A 15,685-nucleotide genomic window follows, 5' to 3' on the forward strand; every position below is an offset into this window, starting at 1 on the left:
TAATTTCGCGATCACACAAGCGTATCCCCATGAGCCAGATAGCCACGCTAACTTTCTCTTTATAGCCTATATACCTTATCTCGAAGCAACCCCATCCGATCCATTTGACCCTTTTTTGTCGTTCGCGATCGCCCATTTCCCACCGCAGCTGCACGGCGAGCCATGAAAGAAGAAAGGCGCGCGCGCGCCTCAAACATCATTGAAAATGAGATTACTATACGAGATTAATACGACGAGACGATATCGACTCTCAGTCTGACACGACGAGTTTTTCCATTCTTGCATGGCCTATCTATAGCCGCAGCACCTCAACGAACCGCATTAATCCAATAATTACACCCGATTCCTCACCCAATCAGTACAACCACGACATTTCACAGATCAATCACGATCCTTCCAATCTTTCGCCAATCGATCTCCCCCGAACACATTTTCCCCTTCTATTCTATATTATTACATTAATTAAACGATATCTCTCTACTCGCGTAGGGAAATATATATATATATAAACAGCCTATAAAACAGTAAATTAATCAAACTTGCTTAATATTATTGGCTCGATTAAATATATCTCGCTAGTAAATGTATATGCACCTATATACTTGGCTGGCATCCCCCCCCCTCCCCCCACGTCAGAATTTTTCACAAGAAAAATCAAGATCATTGTATTCTTTCATCATTTATGTTGAAGCTTTTCTTCCGTTTCTACACGTCAATCCCTAAGTGAAATATAATGTCAAAGTTGCATACCTATATATATATAGATATACATAGTTGTTTCTTTATCAAGGGATTTTTATTGATGCAATAATCCAGTTCTCCAGTGGTTGCTGCTGCATTTTTTCATATTTTCTTCCGTTGGACGTAATAAGCCTGCTAATATATGCGCGACAAGAAAAAGAAAGAGAGAGAGAGAGAGAGAGAGAGAGAGAATATTACAGTTTTTGACTGAATTCAGTGATTTAACCATTGAAATTTTTCAAAGAATCGATGCTGCAAAATATTGAAAAGCTATAGCTTGAGAAGAGAAGGAATTGATTTGATCCTGAATTGACGAGGAGGGTCGATGCTTCGTTATCGCTCGATTGAAAAGAGGCGTGAGATTCAGGCTCCGATTCCCTCGATAATACGTCGCTCTTTGGTCATTTATTGCTAAGATTTCAGCCAAACTTGGACCGACTCTTCACTCCTTCCGCATAACCAGCTGACTCTCCCTCTCTCATGTCATCAGTGCCATGCAGCCATGGAATAACAATAAAGCGAGTGCACCTATTTAAGCTATATCCATTAATGACAAGACAAATATATAGTTAAGAAGCCGATACACGTATTCTTATATATGTATAAATAAATGGATTTATGCAGTCTGAGCTAGACGTCTCTCTCTCTCTCTCTCATCCTCTATATATTATAAATTATCTCTACTCGTTAAACTTGTAAAAGATATATATTTCTTAGAGTATAGCATCAAAAGCAGCATGCAATACTCTATTAAAGAAAAGAAATTGATATTTTTATCGTAAGAGTTGAATCATCAGCATGCTAGAACTAGTAAACTAGTGAAATAGTTTAGTATAGAGTAATATTTAAAGTGTAATGTACAGTGATAACGAGCACAATATCCCGATATAGGTGCGTTCTACAGCACAATAATTATTGAGATTATTTAAGAATAGATCGACTCGCGTGCGCGCGCGTCTATTTCAAGTGAATATATAATCGTGGATATCCTGCTCCTTGCTTCCTCAGTCCCCATTAGATAAGCCCTGAATATTTTCTACGAGAAAATTGACAGTCTGTAAATGCGCGCTTGCACGGGTCCATTCTAATATATTAACTTTCTATATTCGAGTGAAAGTCCATGGTTTTGCATCAGCTTCTTCGCGTCGAAAGTTTGGCGCTTTCCTTCACGTTCCAGGCAGCACCTATGGATACTTGCAGTATATGATCGATAGACGATAATGGTCTCCTACACAAACTGCAGGATACGTCTTTATGTATAAATATACCTACCTATATATGTATTTGTGTAGTCGATAATTAAAGAAAAACTTGGAAAAGAATTTAGCTATCAGTGAATATTATTGTTAAAATTGTCCAGTATAACGAGTAGAATGGCTCTTGGAATTTGTCTGTAGAAGAGAGAAACTCTTGTGCAGGATAGAGTGGAGAGACGTTTTTATGGAATCGCGATGTGTAAAATCTGCCCAATTGCAAATATGGAGGAGAAAAAAGATGAGTCGTCGAATTTATTACGATTGCCGTTTGATCAAGGATATTGTAGATTTGGGTTAATGCATGGCTTAAGAATTTTATCGAATTACTCGACCTTGGAGGGTACGAGGTATAGGTACATAGCCGCGGGGTTAGAGCGAGCATTTCAAAGAAGAGCGCGCGAGACAGTTTCGTGCAGTGTGATATATGCATGTATACATCTATGACGAAGATTCCATGTGTTTGCATTAGCATATCGAAACTTGGGCGGAAGCTGGCAACTTTAATTAGATACCCGTACCCTCGCTCCGCCGCGCCGCTCTTCTTCTCCACAAGCACCCGTTACCCCGACTATACCGATATATATATACTGTAGCTATATATATATATACCTATTACTTACGCCCCTCGGACCGGACTTGTACAAAGCTTCATCTGCTCTCTCTATGTATATATATATATATATATATACCTGCTAACCGGTAAAACGCCCGAACGCGAACCGATGAACCTCCACACACACACACACCCCACCATCCTCTCCCCAAACTTTTCCTCCTCGCTCCCTCCATTCACTCGCACTTACCCGTCAAACGTTCAGCCTGCAGCAGCACTCGGCAGTATGTACCTGCTGATGCTTGGATCGTTCGTCAATAATTTTAAACGCAACTCGATGAATCTTGCTTATCGGGCCAAAAGTCTAGTGCGTCATTCAAGAGAAATCTAGGAGGGAGAGAGAGAGAGAGAGAGAGGATCGGTCAGGATTGAAATATATATATATATATGCGACGTTCTCGACCTTGGTGGTTTTTGCAGGTGGCCGATTGGATGGAACATATAACGCGCGCGCGGACAATCCGTGAGAAAAGAGACTGAGCCAAGTCAGCTGCTAACAGCAGAGCAGAAAAACATTGGCGAGGAAAAGCGCTGGAGGCTACCGACCGAGCCCCGAGTGCCCCGACATGACAAAGATGCCTCGCGAAATTTTTCCAAAATTCGACAATCGCATATTTAAAGGAAAAATCTAACGACTGCAAAGTTTTGAACGTTTGCACATCTCCAATTATTTAATTGAAACAATTGCTGAAATTAATATAATTTAACTCTATACAGCTAATTACATCTATGCAATGTTAGAATTAAAGCAACGGTCCTTATTATTGCTACTCTCTCCTGGAATAATAAACGAATAATTGGAATGTAGTATATATGTATAATTATTCATATTACAACTGAGCTGTATTTACTGTAAAAACATATTTATTTCACAACGCGTGAGGTGAAAATACAGTTTTTCATGCCTGTTTTGCAATAGGAAAATGATGCTTTACTGACTATAGTAGGGGGAAAGTATGGGATTTTTACCCCACACGAAAGACGCATGAAAAAAACAGTGCCACTCTCTTTATCGCTCTTTATGAAAATGCAATCTGTGCGAGAGTCTGATACGCCACTATATAAATATAAGGATTTTTCGTATAATTAAAATATATGGGCTACTTTTTCTATATACATTAAAATAATTGCAAGCTGCGCGACTTTTTCTTATTTAATATATAACTATAGAGACAGACAGTGTTTTTATTACTATAGATGAGAAGAAATATATGGATATACGCGTGGGTGTGGCAAGTCGTAGATGAAGAGAGCTCGATTTCTCTATGGATTTTAATGAGAAGAATGGGCCAACCTAATCCGCAGATCAGTGCCGCATTGTCGAATAGTATATATATATATATATATATATATGCATGCAGATATAGAATATAGGAAGATTGAATTTAGGAGGAACAATGTGTAAGAGTAAAGTGGTGTGATGAATCGTGAGCGCGCGCGTGTGAGAGAGTGTTGGGGAGGAGGAAGGAGAGTCCAAATTTGTGGGCGAGGACCGCGATGGTGACATGTATATATCGCATTCCTGTTGCAGTGCTGCTGCATGGGCGAGATTCCAACTGATTTAATTGACAAGACGATTATATGTACGCTCTGCTATTATGCTATATAACATGCACATGGCCCTTCCTCTCCTTCTCCGCTCGATAATTCCTCTTCAATTTGTAGCAACGCGCGAGTACATGACGTTACATGTATACATACATGCATAGACCGCATAGATTCACGTCGAGCGGGACAAAAGACTTGCGTGTATACGCTCGCGCACGGTCATGTTGCAACAAGTAAAACCGAACAGTATCAACTCTCGTATTGTGCCCTATTTCTTTCCTTTCATTCGGCCCCCAAGTTTTCTTCTTATTCCATTACCGACCAAGGTAAAACAGGATAATGTGGTGAACGTGTTGACAGACCGTGCGTATAATTATAGCGGCGCGTAAAAATTAATCCAAAGCTTCGTAAAATATTGCCAGACTCAATTTGACAGATTGGAAGGTCCATGTGATCGAGGAACGTTTATTCGTATATACGTCACGTGCTGTATAGGCGCGCGCGCGCGCGCGCAGACGCGTGTATATAAAAGAAGAGAAGGGTTTGGAGAAATAAATAGCGTATATATACATTATTGATATAGGCATATTTATTCGTTAGGAGCGTGCTATGGAACAAGTTGAATGGCCGTTGACTGTTTTATTGATCGCGCCTATGGAAAATATGCGCTCTTTATCCAGCGGAGGAGGATGGTCCGCTGTTGCTCCTCTTGATTTACCGAGGTTCGCCGCCGGACGGAACAACTCTGTGGCCAACGGAATACTACGACGACGAAGCCTCCTCCGAAGGCCGAGGAATTCCATGACGAAGAGGTAAAAGAGCTCCACCACGCTGATCACTGATCCTCCCAAACAAAGCCCGAAGATTCCACCGAAGGAGGCTGAAAAGTGATCCAAGAGTCAATCTAGTGCCAGAGAATCATCGACATTGCGTCCTCTCTCTTTCCATTTCCGCCGGCTACCCTCCATCGCTAAAACGATATACTATACAGGCTGTCCCACGAACAATAGTCACGCCAATACCATCATCGGTTAGGGGACAAAAATCTAAGTAAAAAAGTTGTACAAACTTTTTTCCTAGCACCCTTTGTTAAAAAGTTGTTTGCAATTAAAGCTTATCGATTGCAGTAGTTCCTTTCTTAAAGAGGAAGAGATTGTGTTTTGGTCGCGCGCGCATTATAAGGCCAGAAACGATTCTGTGAATTAAAATACTAAGAAAAGCACAAAGCCAAACATCCACTTGAGACTATTGTAGCGGTTCAAGGCCGATCGGCAGTTTCGAGTGCCAGTGTGCCATAAAAACAATCAAAACATAAACACACACACACACCACTCGAATAGACTCAAGTGGGGAATGCTTGGCTTTGTGTTTTTCTTAGTATTCCAATTCACAGAATCGTTTCTGGCCTTATAATGCGCGCGCGACCAAAACACAATCTCTTCCTCTTTAAGAAAGGCCACTACTTTAATCGATAATCTTTAATTGCAAACAACTTTTTAACCAAGGGTGCTAGGAAAAAAGTTGTTGCAACTTTTTTACTTGGATCTCTGTCCCCTGTCCGATGATGGTATTGGCATGGCCATCGTTCGTGGGACACTCAAGCCGCGCTCGCGTCATTTTCACTCTTTCTACGGCATGGAAAGAAAGCGCTACGAGACGCGATCGAGATTCGATCGCTGCAGTACTGCAGCGCACAGGAATTGGTGCACTTGTTTTCCTCCTAGCTACCGTACCATATACATATATATACCATACATGTGCACACCTACCGAGTAAGTCGTACCAACTGGAGATGCTGTGTCTACGATACATGAGATACGTGGTATCGCTAAAGTAAACGTACATCAAGGATACGTTGCGTATATCGTAACCCCGTCTGACAAGAAAAATAAACAACGATGAGTGGTCGCGCGCATTTATTTCACCGTTTCTACGTATCGTGTATGCCATAGCTGTAAGATGGGCGACTTACAGAATTTCGATGTCGTGAGGTACATCCTTCATATCGATATTTTCAGTAGCAATGTCGTAAGAGATATCCGAGCATTGCGGCAAACAATAACATTGGTCGAGAGAGTCTTGAGTAGCGCCGGACAATTGTTCTGGAATGATGGAAAAAATACACGTGATACGCGCGCGCACGGCGACTATGAAAATAAATCATATGCGAGTGAGTATATAATATACATATATATATATATATATATATATATATATAGGAGCAAAGATTATATTCTTTCGCGAGAGTTTGTTCCTGCGCGCTATATATATATATATATATATATATATACAATGCAGTACATGTGTAGCATTACCGGAGAGTAAACAATGAATATCCGATAAATAGCAGGTGGACTCTCCTTCGGCTGTACAGATGTGCACATGAAAGGAAGAAAATGTATGATGAGTGAGGGGGGGGAGGCAGAATTGAGACGTGTGTGCGAGGCGAGCGACGATACGCTGCTTACCGATTCCCGGGTAAAAGAAGGGTAGGCAACCGCACGTTCCATTCATCTGTTTATAAAGGCAATTTGATACGCAGGATTGATAGCTGTAATAACTCTTGTATTTCTTCTGAAAAATGGATAATATACGGGCGGGCGAGTGCATATCAGGATGAGATCGATTGGCGCGATATACGAACCTCCGCTTCGTCGTCGAACCAACACTTGCGCTTCCGAGGTTCCATCTCTCGCAGATTCTGCTCGCTCTCTATCCCGGTGCCATCCAACGAGACGGCTAGTCTCTGGCCAGGTAAGAGCGTAGCCGATTGCACGTCGATATCGGGAAAGTCGTGAGGATCGTGTATCAGAATGAGCAATCCAGCGTAAGGGGAGACCGAGGATTCGTAAGATTCAGCCTCGACGTCCAGAAGCACCGAGAGACCCTTGTCCCTGCCTGCTCCTGCCGACATCTTTCGCATTCGCCCCCGTGGCCCCCCATTATTTTTTATCGTGCATAACCAATCATTCTCCATTACCTCGACACAAGCGTACGTGTATACATATGCATGTGTGAAGATGGTGCGTGCGCGCAATCTCACCTGAACCTTGTCGACGCCCGGCAAATGCTCCTCCGTATCGTTCGGCCAATTCTTCGTACCGCTCCTCTCGTCATCCAACGTTTCGTCGAAACCGTAGCTGTTGGCAGCCGGGGAAAAGGAATTAGGAAAAGATATTCTCTTTAAGAGCTTCGCACGTATATATATATATATATATATATTTCGATGGGGGGCGGGCGAAAGCGAGCATGCAAGCAAATTACTCGAATGTTTGGGGCATCCAGAAGTGGTAGTTGAAAGCACAGCAGAAGCCTTGATTGGATTTCACGGTTTTAAAGATCTTGCTGCAATCGTAACGATATCCCAGCCAGGAACAGCTGATCAACATGGAGCTACAAGGCTGCCTCAACTGCGTACAAAGAGTAAACTTTTCTCGCGAGAAAATTCGTGATTTGTGCGCACGCGCGCGTGCGCACGGCGCGAGAGCCCCTTTTCACTTACCTGATACATGAGACCTTCCACGGAGACGTTGAGAAAGCCAAGTACACCAGTTAGCATAGAATTATTTGCCTCTATTCTCTCGGGTCTCACCAATTTCGATAGCAAGAGGAAATATTGATCCATCTCGGAAGAATTCAATCCATTCGATTGCCTGTTTCGAAAGGAGAGAAAGAGACGGCTCGATATATATATATATATATAGACAATCGCATAAGAATAAATGCCTCGAATTATGTCGCTTAATGTTTCATTCATTCCAATTGGAGGAAGACGATAAAGCAAAGCGACTAACATGATTTTCCTGAATTCGCGGGTCCGAGGCTTGTAAACTTTGTTATTGTTGCATATGGTGACGCCAGGAAAGGGTAGATTTCGTATCGGATGTGCAGCGTCGATCGTCGTAACGGTTGGATTTTGGTCAAAGTTCCGCCAAACGTGCATCATCATTATCGTGGTGCAGGCCGCGCCCAGCACGCAAACCTCGAGAAACAGAGAAATTCAAGGTCCTAAGTTGGTACAACGACTGGCTCAAACACCAGACGCGCGCAAAGCAATGAAAAATCTTTCTTGTCTCACGACTAGCCAGAGAAAACTTTCAAGAATAGTCGAGTCGTATGCGGTGATGTAACGAAAACCGTGAAGGGATGTATTCTCGCAGCACACTCGTACTTTCTGCTTCAAACGATCGCTAGCCTTGCGCCCTTTCCTCCCTAAATTCAACAATTCTTCCCCGATTAAAGTATTCGCTCTTACGATTGACACACACGAGTAAATAACGAATAGAGACATTGATAAACTTACCACGTGCTATATTCCTCTGGAGAAACGTCCAATTATAATTGTTCTTCGTATTGATCATCATGCCCCCCACAACGTGTACATATATGTTTCTATGATAATTTTCTTCGAACAATAGTATCGCTTTGGCTATGAGACTTCCTCTGCTCGTACCCAATTCGTTTCGTGTGTGGCTGTGAATTGTACTGTATAGGGGAGAGCTCCGCATTCTTACTGCTCTTGAATTTTTTTCATTCGCTATAGGAAATTATCGGTTGTCCAACTAGATCCTTCCTACTCTCAATTACATTTTCTAGCAATTTAATAGAGTGTATGCCAATACCGTTAAGGTTACAGTAATCACCAGTTCTCTCTCTCTCTCTCTCTCTCTCTCTCTCTCTCTCTCTCTCTCTCTCTCTCTCTCTCTGCAACTTGGCGTATCGATTAAATATGAAAAATTGTCAAGCGCGCGACCCAATTTTCCATACCTCGATAATCATCTCGTGGCAAAACGTTAGAAACGCTATAGACCACTCGTTACAACAAGGAGCGAAGAATAAAAAAGCTATAATCATATCGAGACACACAAGGTATTTGACCATTTCTACCAACTTTTATTTGACAAATAAAAAGTATCCGTTACAAATAAATGTAAACTTTATATTTTGTATAGAACAGACATTGTCTTACATTCATTCATTCATTCTCTCTCTCTCTCTCTCTCTCTCTCTCACCCTTTCGTTCGTACAGCCACTCTTTCCATCCCTGGTGTTTTCTTTTAGCATTAGTCTTTCGCTTTGTGTCAAGCCAAACGATTAAAAACTTAATTAAACATCGAGGTGTGTCACACTTCCAATCTCGACGAATTGCTGTTTCGATGAATTTCGCTCGCACGCACGCACACGGCAGGCAATCAGCCACGTATCAACATCCTTTCCCACATAATCAGAGTCATTCGTTACATTTTCACGTTGCAGACACGCGTGCTTAATCGCGTATCGCATAATAAAATGTTAAAAATTAAAGGATAAAGCGAAATGCATACGCGCCGATAATGCCTTCTAAGGGCGAGTAAAGGAAACGCTATATACGGACAGTTTTAAGAGTTTGATTGTTGCTGGGCGCGAAAAATTTGCGATCGGACAAAAGCAGTCAAGTTACATTCTTCCGTTTAATCGACTAAATTAGGCTAGTTTCCATTTAAGCCTGACAATACACAGCATCCGCGGATTGCCCGACATATCGCCCTGAGAGAGATGCTCCGAGAAAATGCCCATTGGGGTTTACATTAATCGAGTAACGTAACGCGCTATTGTAATCAATTAGCTCGATCGATCGATGAGAACACGATCTCGTATCATCGAGAGGAAAGGGGACTGCGCGCTTGTCGACTCGAGATAATTCTCTCTTATCTAGATGCTAAAATTACTGGCGCTTCTCACCCATCTGAAAACGCGGGACAAAACAAACTAAAAAATTCCATTATACCAATGATTTTCCGAAGAAATGACAGAAACAAAAAAAGCAAAAAACAATTTTTCAAAAATAGCAATCCCTTGACGGTACAACTGATACTTTTCGCAAATCGAGGGAGGGAGAGGGCTGATGTTTATACTAATTATTTAACGGGGACTCTATCGTGTGCTGGAGAAGAAGTCGATGCGAAATGGGAGAAGAAGTTCTGTTCCGAAAGACTCGTAACATATCTTGCATATGGAGAATGCTTCGACAGTAAAAATTTCATTTATGCGAGGCGCCATTTCTCAAAATCTTTTCCCCCCTCTCCTCTTACACGCTTCCTTCGCACAATTCTACAGGGTTCATCCTCCTGGTTAACATTTCACATTTGCAGATACGAATAATTGCCTTTTCAGAGATGCTTATGCACGCAATATCTAAATTTCGTTGCTGATTCTTGTCAATATCATAAAGCGCATGATTAATTGCCGCTAAAATATCGATAGAGCGTCCCTCTCTCGACTTATTCCTCTTATTAATCTTACACGCTTACAAAGATTATTTCGTAACATTAATGAGAACACTTGTTACGCGTTCGCGACTACGGATAAGGATATAATTAGCATAGATCAGGATGGGTATATTAATGCAAAACTATACTTACTAATTGTAATAAAATAATAATAATAATTACTATTATGCAACCGCAGAAACATTGTACGTGGCTTACAAAGGGAAAGATTTGTCATCGGATATCTCTATGTACAAGTTGCTCTGTTTTTATATCTAGGTACACATGTCAATCCTTTTTTCATTTTCTCCCGACCATTTGCAAAGTCTCCCGCTCTCATCGATAGATTCTGCCAAGGTTTAAGGATTTTTTAAAAACTGTTTCTCGATTCTACCTGATCTCTACTTCAATTTCATACGTAATAAAACTTAACTAAAAGCAATAGGGGAAACGCGTGCGAGCAATTTGCAACGAAAGAATCGTACAATTAAATCGTAATGATACGCAGTCTCGCGCGCACGACTCCGTTGACAAAGAACATAAGAAAATATAATTATTAATCCTGATTAGAGCGATCACTAAGAGCGACTTTCCGTTCTTGTTCGCTTCATGATTCATTTTCATCGCATGGAAAGGTATATTTCAATTACACGAAGGTATTTTATAATAATAATAATAGAAAAAGAAAGAAAGAAAGGTACGATCGACCTTGAGTTTGACATAATGATTAATTACTCTCTTTGGCCCGCCTAGGTTCAATGGAAAGAGCTCTTCTTGAGGACTCTACATCGGAGTAAGTGTGAATCGTTTTCGCCTATTCGAAGCATTCGCTTCAAACACACGCCATGTTTTACGATGAACTTGGAATATTTCATGTATACGTAATATGTTGAGAGGCCTATAATACGGTCATCGAGGTGGCCTGCGCAACTGATCGGTACATACATACATATATATGTACTACGAGTAGGTCTACGGAGAGAGTTGTACGAAAAAATATCTCCCTCGCCGGTTGAGAGACCAAGCTCGTGTGTGTGTGTGTGTGTGTGTGTGTGTATAAGAGGTGAAGAATAGCCGTTGATTCCATTCCTCTTGGGAGAGTGCACGTTGCACATCATAAGATTCGCTCTTCTATATTTTTCTCGCTTTCTGCGTATGGTATGCGATTGTGTGTCCATTGTGTACAGTCCCATTTCCATTTTCGGCATCAATTCTTGCCCATGAAATATATCTAAAAAAAAAACGGTTACAAACGCATCTTTGGCTCCCTCTCCCCGAGTTCTCTCTTCTTCACGACTTAGTAATGATCCGCATTCTCGTGAACGCTGCAACAGACAAGAACCAATAGAATAGTACTTTAATCTTAGAAGAGGAAAAGAGAAGCAAAACAACACGTGTGTTAGATAATCGTATATTAATTTGATCTTATGATAATCAAGGGGGTGATGAGTGTGTGCATTGCAATGACATATGATGGAAAACGTATCGACAAATCGAACCAAGACTTTGGTATTTTGGTTTGACTTAAGAGAGAAACAAAATAGCCGAGTATGTTTTTCTTCTTCTTCTTCTTCTTCTTCCTCTTATGTACAATTAAAGGTTTTTCTCTTAAACGTACTTGGCCATCTCAATTAGATCGTAATTAATGATGTTATAGTATAAGTCGAGAAAATTAACGGTGAATCGAGGACGATGCATCGATGAGCGAGAACAGAGATCGCAGCAGGGAATGATGTTAGTTCCAAAGCAGGTCTTGGGAGTCGACGTTAATGAGTACCTTTGTAGGATGATTAGTGATTCCTTGTTACATCGAAAGTAGAACAACAAAATCACTAGTCTTCCATACAACGGACCTCTAGATTCCTTTCAACGTTGGGCCAGATTTTACTAGCTCTTCCTCCTTCACATCCAATTCGTCTCTTCCCATCGTCTCCTCTTTACCACATTTACTTATGTTAATACCCACCCCCCCCCCCTCCCCCCACTCCATCATTGAGTTAGTCGAGTTAGATCAGTTGTTCGTGCAACATGAATTAATATGACGCAGCTAGAGACATACACAAAACCAGACATATTTCCTTTAATACGGAGCAAGCAAATAGCGTGTGAGCAGGCATTTTCCAATAGTCATTATTCGGTAAACATTTTAGCTATAAGAGAATGACACGCATATATATATATATATATCTTATGCTAATCAAATCTGCCTTTGACAATACTTGGAGTTTCCCAATGACTAAGCAGTACCATTGACAATTTTTTCTTTTCTCCATGAACATGTATGAAATGTAAAAATGTATGATTATATATAATAAATGCAAGAGTAAGAGAAAAATACAATGATATAAATAATAATTTATATATGCGCCGTTGGAACGTTCAAGCAATTAACTATCGTATGTTTGATTGTTTCGTATCGATCGAATCATCATGCCGCACACAATAGCAAACTCATTAAAATAAATTGATATATCGAGTATAATACAAGAGACGATACACAGGAAAAATCAACGTATGGTTAGTCGCGCTTACACAAGTATTTTAATACAAGATTTCTTACTCCTAATGGTAGAGAATTAATGATTTATTAACAATGTTGTATGTATTACGCAAGTATTAGTTTGTCGAACAGAAGCATTATATGTACTAACGGTTACTGGAGCTAATCGTTCAGTAAACGAACAACATATTCGGCTTGGCGCTTGGTTTTACTCGATTCTACACTCTCCTTTATTTCACAAGTCATATATATAGGATTGCAATGGAAAAGTGTGTGCTTTCGTCGAATGGATAGGATGATGAGAAATGCCAAGCGATTTACCTTTGTTGCAGCAGGTACTGTGCCATCTGTATTTGACTGGGAATCCCAGTGATGGTAATGATACGATCATTGCTACCAGGCAGTGGCTCGTCTATGGTGATTCCTGCCCCACTGTCAGATCTGATTTTCCTGATTCTAGCGCCACCCTTGCCAATAATAGCGCCTGCCAGCTAAAAGAAAGTAAGGAGAAAATGAGCATCGAATTTTTCTTTCGTCCGTGTACACAGACGTTAAGATTCGAGCGACTGCAAATATCATCTTTCGACAAATGTAGCATTTGTCCGATGCACGCGTGTACCGCGTAGAGAGAATTTGAGTGTGATTCTAGGTTCGGTTAGGAGGAGTCTATGGCTGTGACTTTGGGTATAGAGCTTATGGTGCGCAGTAGCACCGATACGCGTGTGTTTATTAGACTCGTTGGACTTACATCTTTGGGAATGGTGACCTGGGTGCTCGTCTTATTTCCCCCCAAATTTCCTTGATTTCCTTGATTATTTCCTCCCATTGGTGGACCGCCCATTCCGGAATTTCCGCCGCTCAGACCGTTTGGCGCACCTCCTTGCATGCCCCATCCATCACCTACGGGGGAGAGAGAATGCGTTGAAAAAATTGTTTCTTTGCAGGGGGACGAGAGAGAGAGAGAGAGAGAGGTAGTCTCCCCTCCCCCCCCCCCCCCGCTATCCTCCGATAGTGTACCACCTACCGTTGTAATTTCCGCCACCGTAAGGCGGTGGACCACCACCACCACCACCACCGCCAGTTCTGCTTCCACCGTAACCACCGCGGCCTCCGTCGTAGCCACCACCGCCACCGCCTCCACCGCCGCTGCCGCCTCCTCCGCCACCGCCGCTACGATTATTCCCGTAGCCACGATCCTGGGGCCCGCCGCCGGACATGTTACCACCGCCGCCGCCGCCGCCGCCGCCGCCGCCACCGCCGCCGCCTCCTCCTCGAGGACCACCGCCGCGGCCAGAGGGAGGAAATCCACGATTCATGTCGGGCCCGTTGCCACGATTGTCTCGCCTCGGTGGCATGCCGCCCCCACCGCCTCCACCACCACCACCGCCGCCGCCGCCTCCGCCGCCACTCGCGCCACCACCTCCGCCTCCTCCGCGTCCTCCTGGACCTCCGTAACCTCCGGGACCCTTGCCCTGACCCCCGTCCCCGCTTCCGTAACCACCGTACTCATCGGCAAAGTAATCGTCGTAATTGTGGGGGTCGTATGGATTGTTCACGCCTTTCAGCGGTGACTGCAACATTGGCCATTATTTTTACAAGTTTCCAAGCAAGAAAATCAGCAAATTCAATCATCTTTTAATAAAGCTCGACTCACGGTTTTAATGGTGGCCACGAGCTCACGGATGCATTCCATGCAAGTCGCTGGCTTTCCACAGATACTGATGAGCCGATCCGTGCTGTGAGGACAGCAGTTTGAATAAATCTTGATTCTGGCTCCAGTTTTCTGTAAAGTAGAACAATCGAATTGTATGCATGGATCATCCAATTGAAGAGAGAATATATCTTATCTAGTCTAACTTTTGTCCAAACATTCACGCGCGCAAAAGGTGAGAGCGAGAGTTTTTCTCTCATGGAGCCCCACCTATAGGTACATGTGGTGTAGCGTATACACTTTCTAACCAAACTCGGAAGTTTTTCAAAATCGTAGCACAATTTATCATTTCAATGTGAAATTACACGTTGATGAGGGATTAACGTGTGCGTGCGCGCGCGCGCCTCTATGTATGCAACCGCTACGCATACATGCACCTGCGCACTCGCTCGTTACGCGAGTGAAATGCGCAAAGTTTGCGTAATAAAGTCACGAAACTCGATGGAATTTCTTCGAGGCTCTTATTGAAAATTTCTCTCAATCTCATAGATATGTTACATGCACTAATAAATAGTTGTGTGTAAATCTTGTTGACACGATCGTGGTTTCAAGATGAATATTTAACCCTTTAACCTGGAAATTAATCTAGCTTGGACAGTGTCGAAATAGATCATTTAAAAAAATTATTTGAACTTTCATAATACGCAATAAAATGAATATAAATTCCGCAATATAAACAATGTTCTTATGTACGCGCACACAACATTCTCGCAATCTGTAACGTGTGTAGCTCGTTATTGCCCGAGATGGCACTTGTACATCGTCACGAGCCACACACGTTATTCCCGGCCAAGGGGTTAAAGGCTGCGCGATTGGTAAACTTGGGAGAGTCCTAGATGTATATATAGAAACACCGTTTCAACAATTGAATTTTGCAGAAATACTTTTCAATGATTATGCGGAATCGACAGAGCGCGCGCGCAAAACATTAATCTAAACTAGGTCCGGCAAAGGTGTTTATGTTGCAGCGTCAGTTGGAAATAGCTGCGTACGTGTGTCCAATTACGTGGATGAAAGCAGCAGTTTCTAGCCTCGCGCGATTAGGCGATATTCCATTTTGCGTAAATT

At 42.3% G+C, this 15,685-nt stretch overlaps 2 protein-coding genes across 13 annotated transcripts in view; both read right to left on the reverse strand.

Annotated features, from left to right (window-relative positions):
- Positions 1–4,751: 4,751 nt before the first annotated feature.
- Positions 4,752–8,977, reverse strand: LOC136784855 (sodium channel protein Nach-like). Of its 2 annotated transcripts, XM_066745761.1 has the most exons (12): positions 8,462–8,977; positions 8,237–8,370; positions 7,953–8,140; positions 7,661–7,811; positions 7,423–7,568; positions 7,202–7,298; positions 6,803–7,072; positions 6,627–6,732; positions 6,474–6,524; positions 6,131–6,305; positions 5,928–6,034; positions 4,752–5,038 (listed from the first exon to the last, which is right to left on the reverse strand). In XM_066745761.1, the coding sequence occupies exons 1-12, from the start codon at positions 8,664–8,666 to the stop codon at positions 4,755–4,757; spliced, it is 1,914 nt and encodes a 637-aa protein (XP_066601858.1). In that variant the 5' UTR covers positions 8,667–8,977; the 3' UTR covers positions 4,752–4,754. The 2 variants fall into 2 exon arrangements, with proteins under 2 accessions (XP_066601858.1, XP_066601859.1); XM_066745762.1 differs by lacking the exon at positions 8,237–8,370 and having other exon boundaries at positions 6,474–6,732; positions 8,462–8,537.
- Positions 8,978–9,028: 51 nt separating this feature from the next.
- Positions 9,029–15,685, reverse strand: part of HnRNP-K (Heterogeneous nuclear ribonucleoprotein K) — a 58,845-nt gene continuing 52,188 nt past the window's right edge. For all 11 annotated transcript variants that reach the window (XM_066745773.1, XM_066745774.1, XM_066745764.1 and 8 more), the window contains 5 exons: positions 14,561–14,689; positions 13,931–14,477; positions 13,655–13,806; positions 13,228–13,397; positions 9,029–11,731 (listed from right to left, as the gene is read on the reverse strand). In XM_066745773.1, coding sequence (XP_066601870.1) covers positions 11,704–11,731; positions 13,228–13,397; positions 13,655–13,806; positions 13,931–14,477; positions 14,561–14,689 — 1,026 coding nt within the window. In that variant the 3' untranslated portion in view covers positions 9,029–11,703. The remainder of the gene's footprint in view (positions 11,732–13,227; positions 13,398–13,654; positions 13,807–13,930; positions 14,478–14,560; positions 14,690–15,685) is intronic.

The sequence above is a fragment of the Prorops nasuta genome, unplaced genomic scaffold (genome assembly GCF_024137725.1).
Source record: "Prorops nasuta isolate Cenicafe-Biocafe unplaced genomic scaffold, Cenicafe_Pnas_1.2 PNAS00081, whole genome shotgun sequence".
NCBI lineage: Eukaryota > Metazoa > Arthropoda > Insecta > Hymenoptera > Bethylidae > Prorops > Prorops nasuta.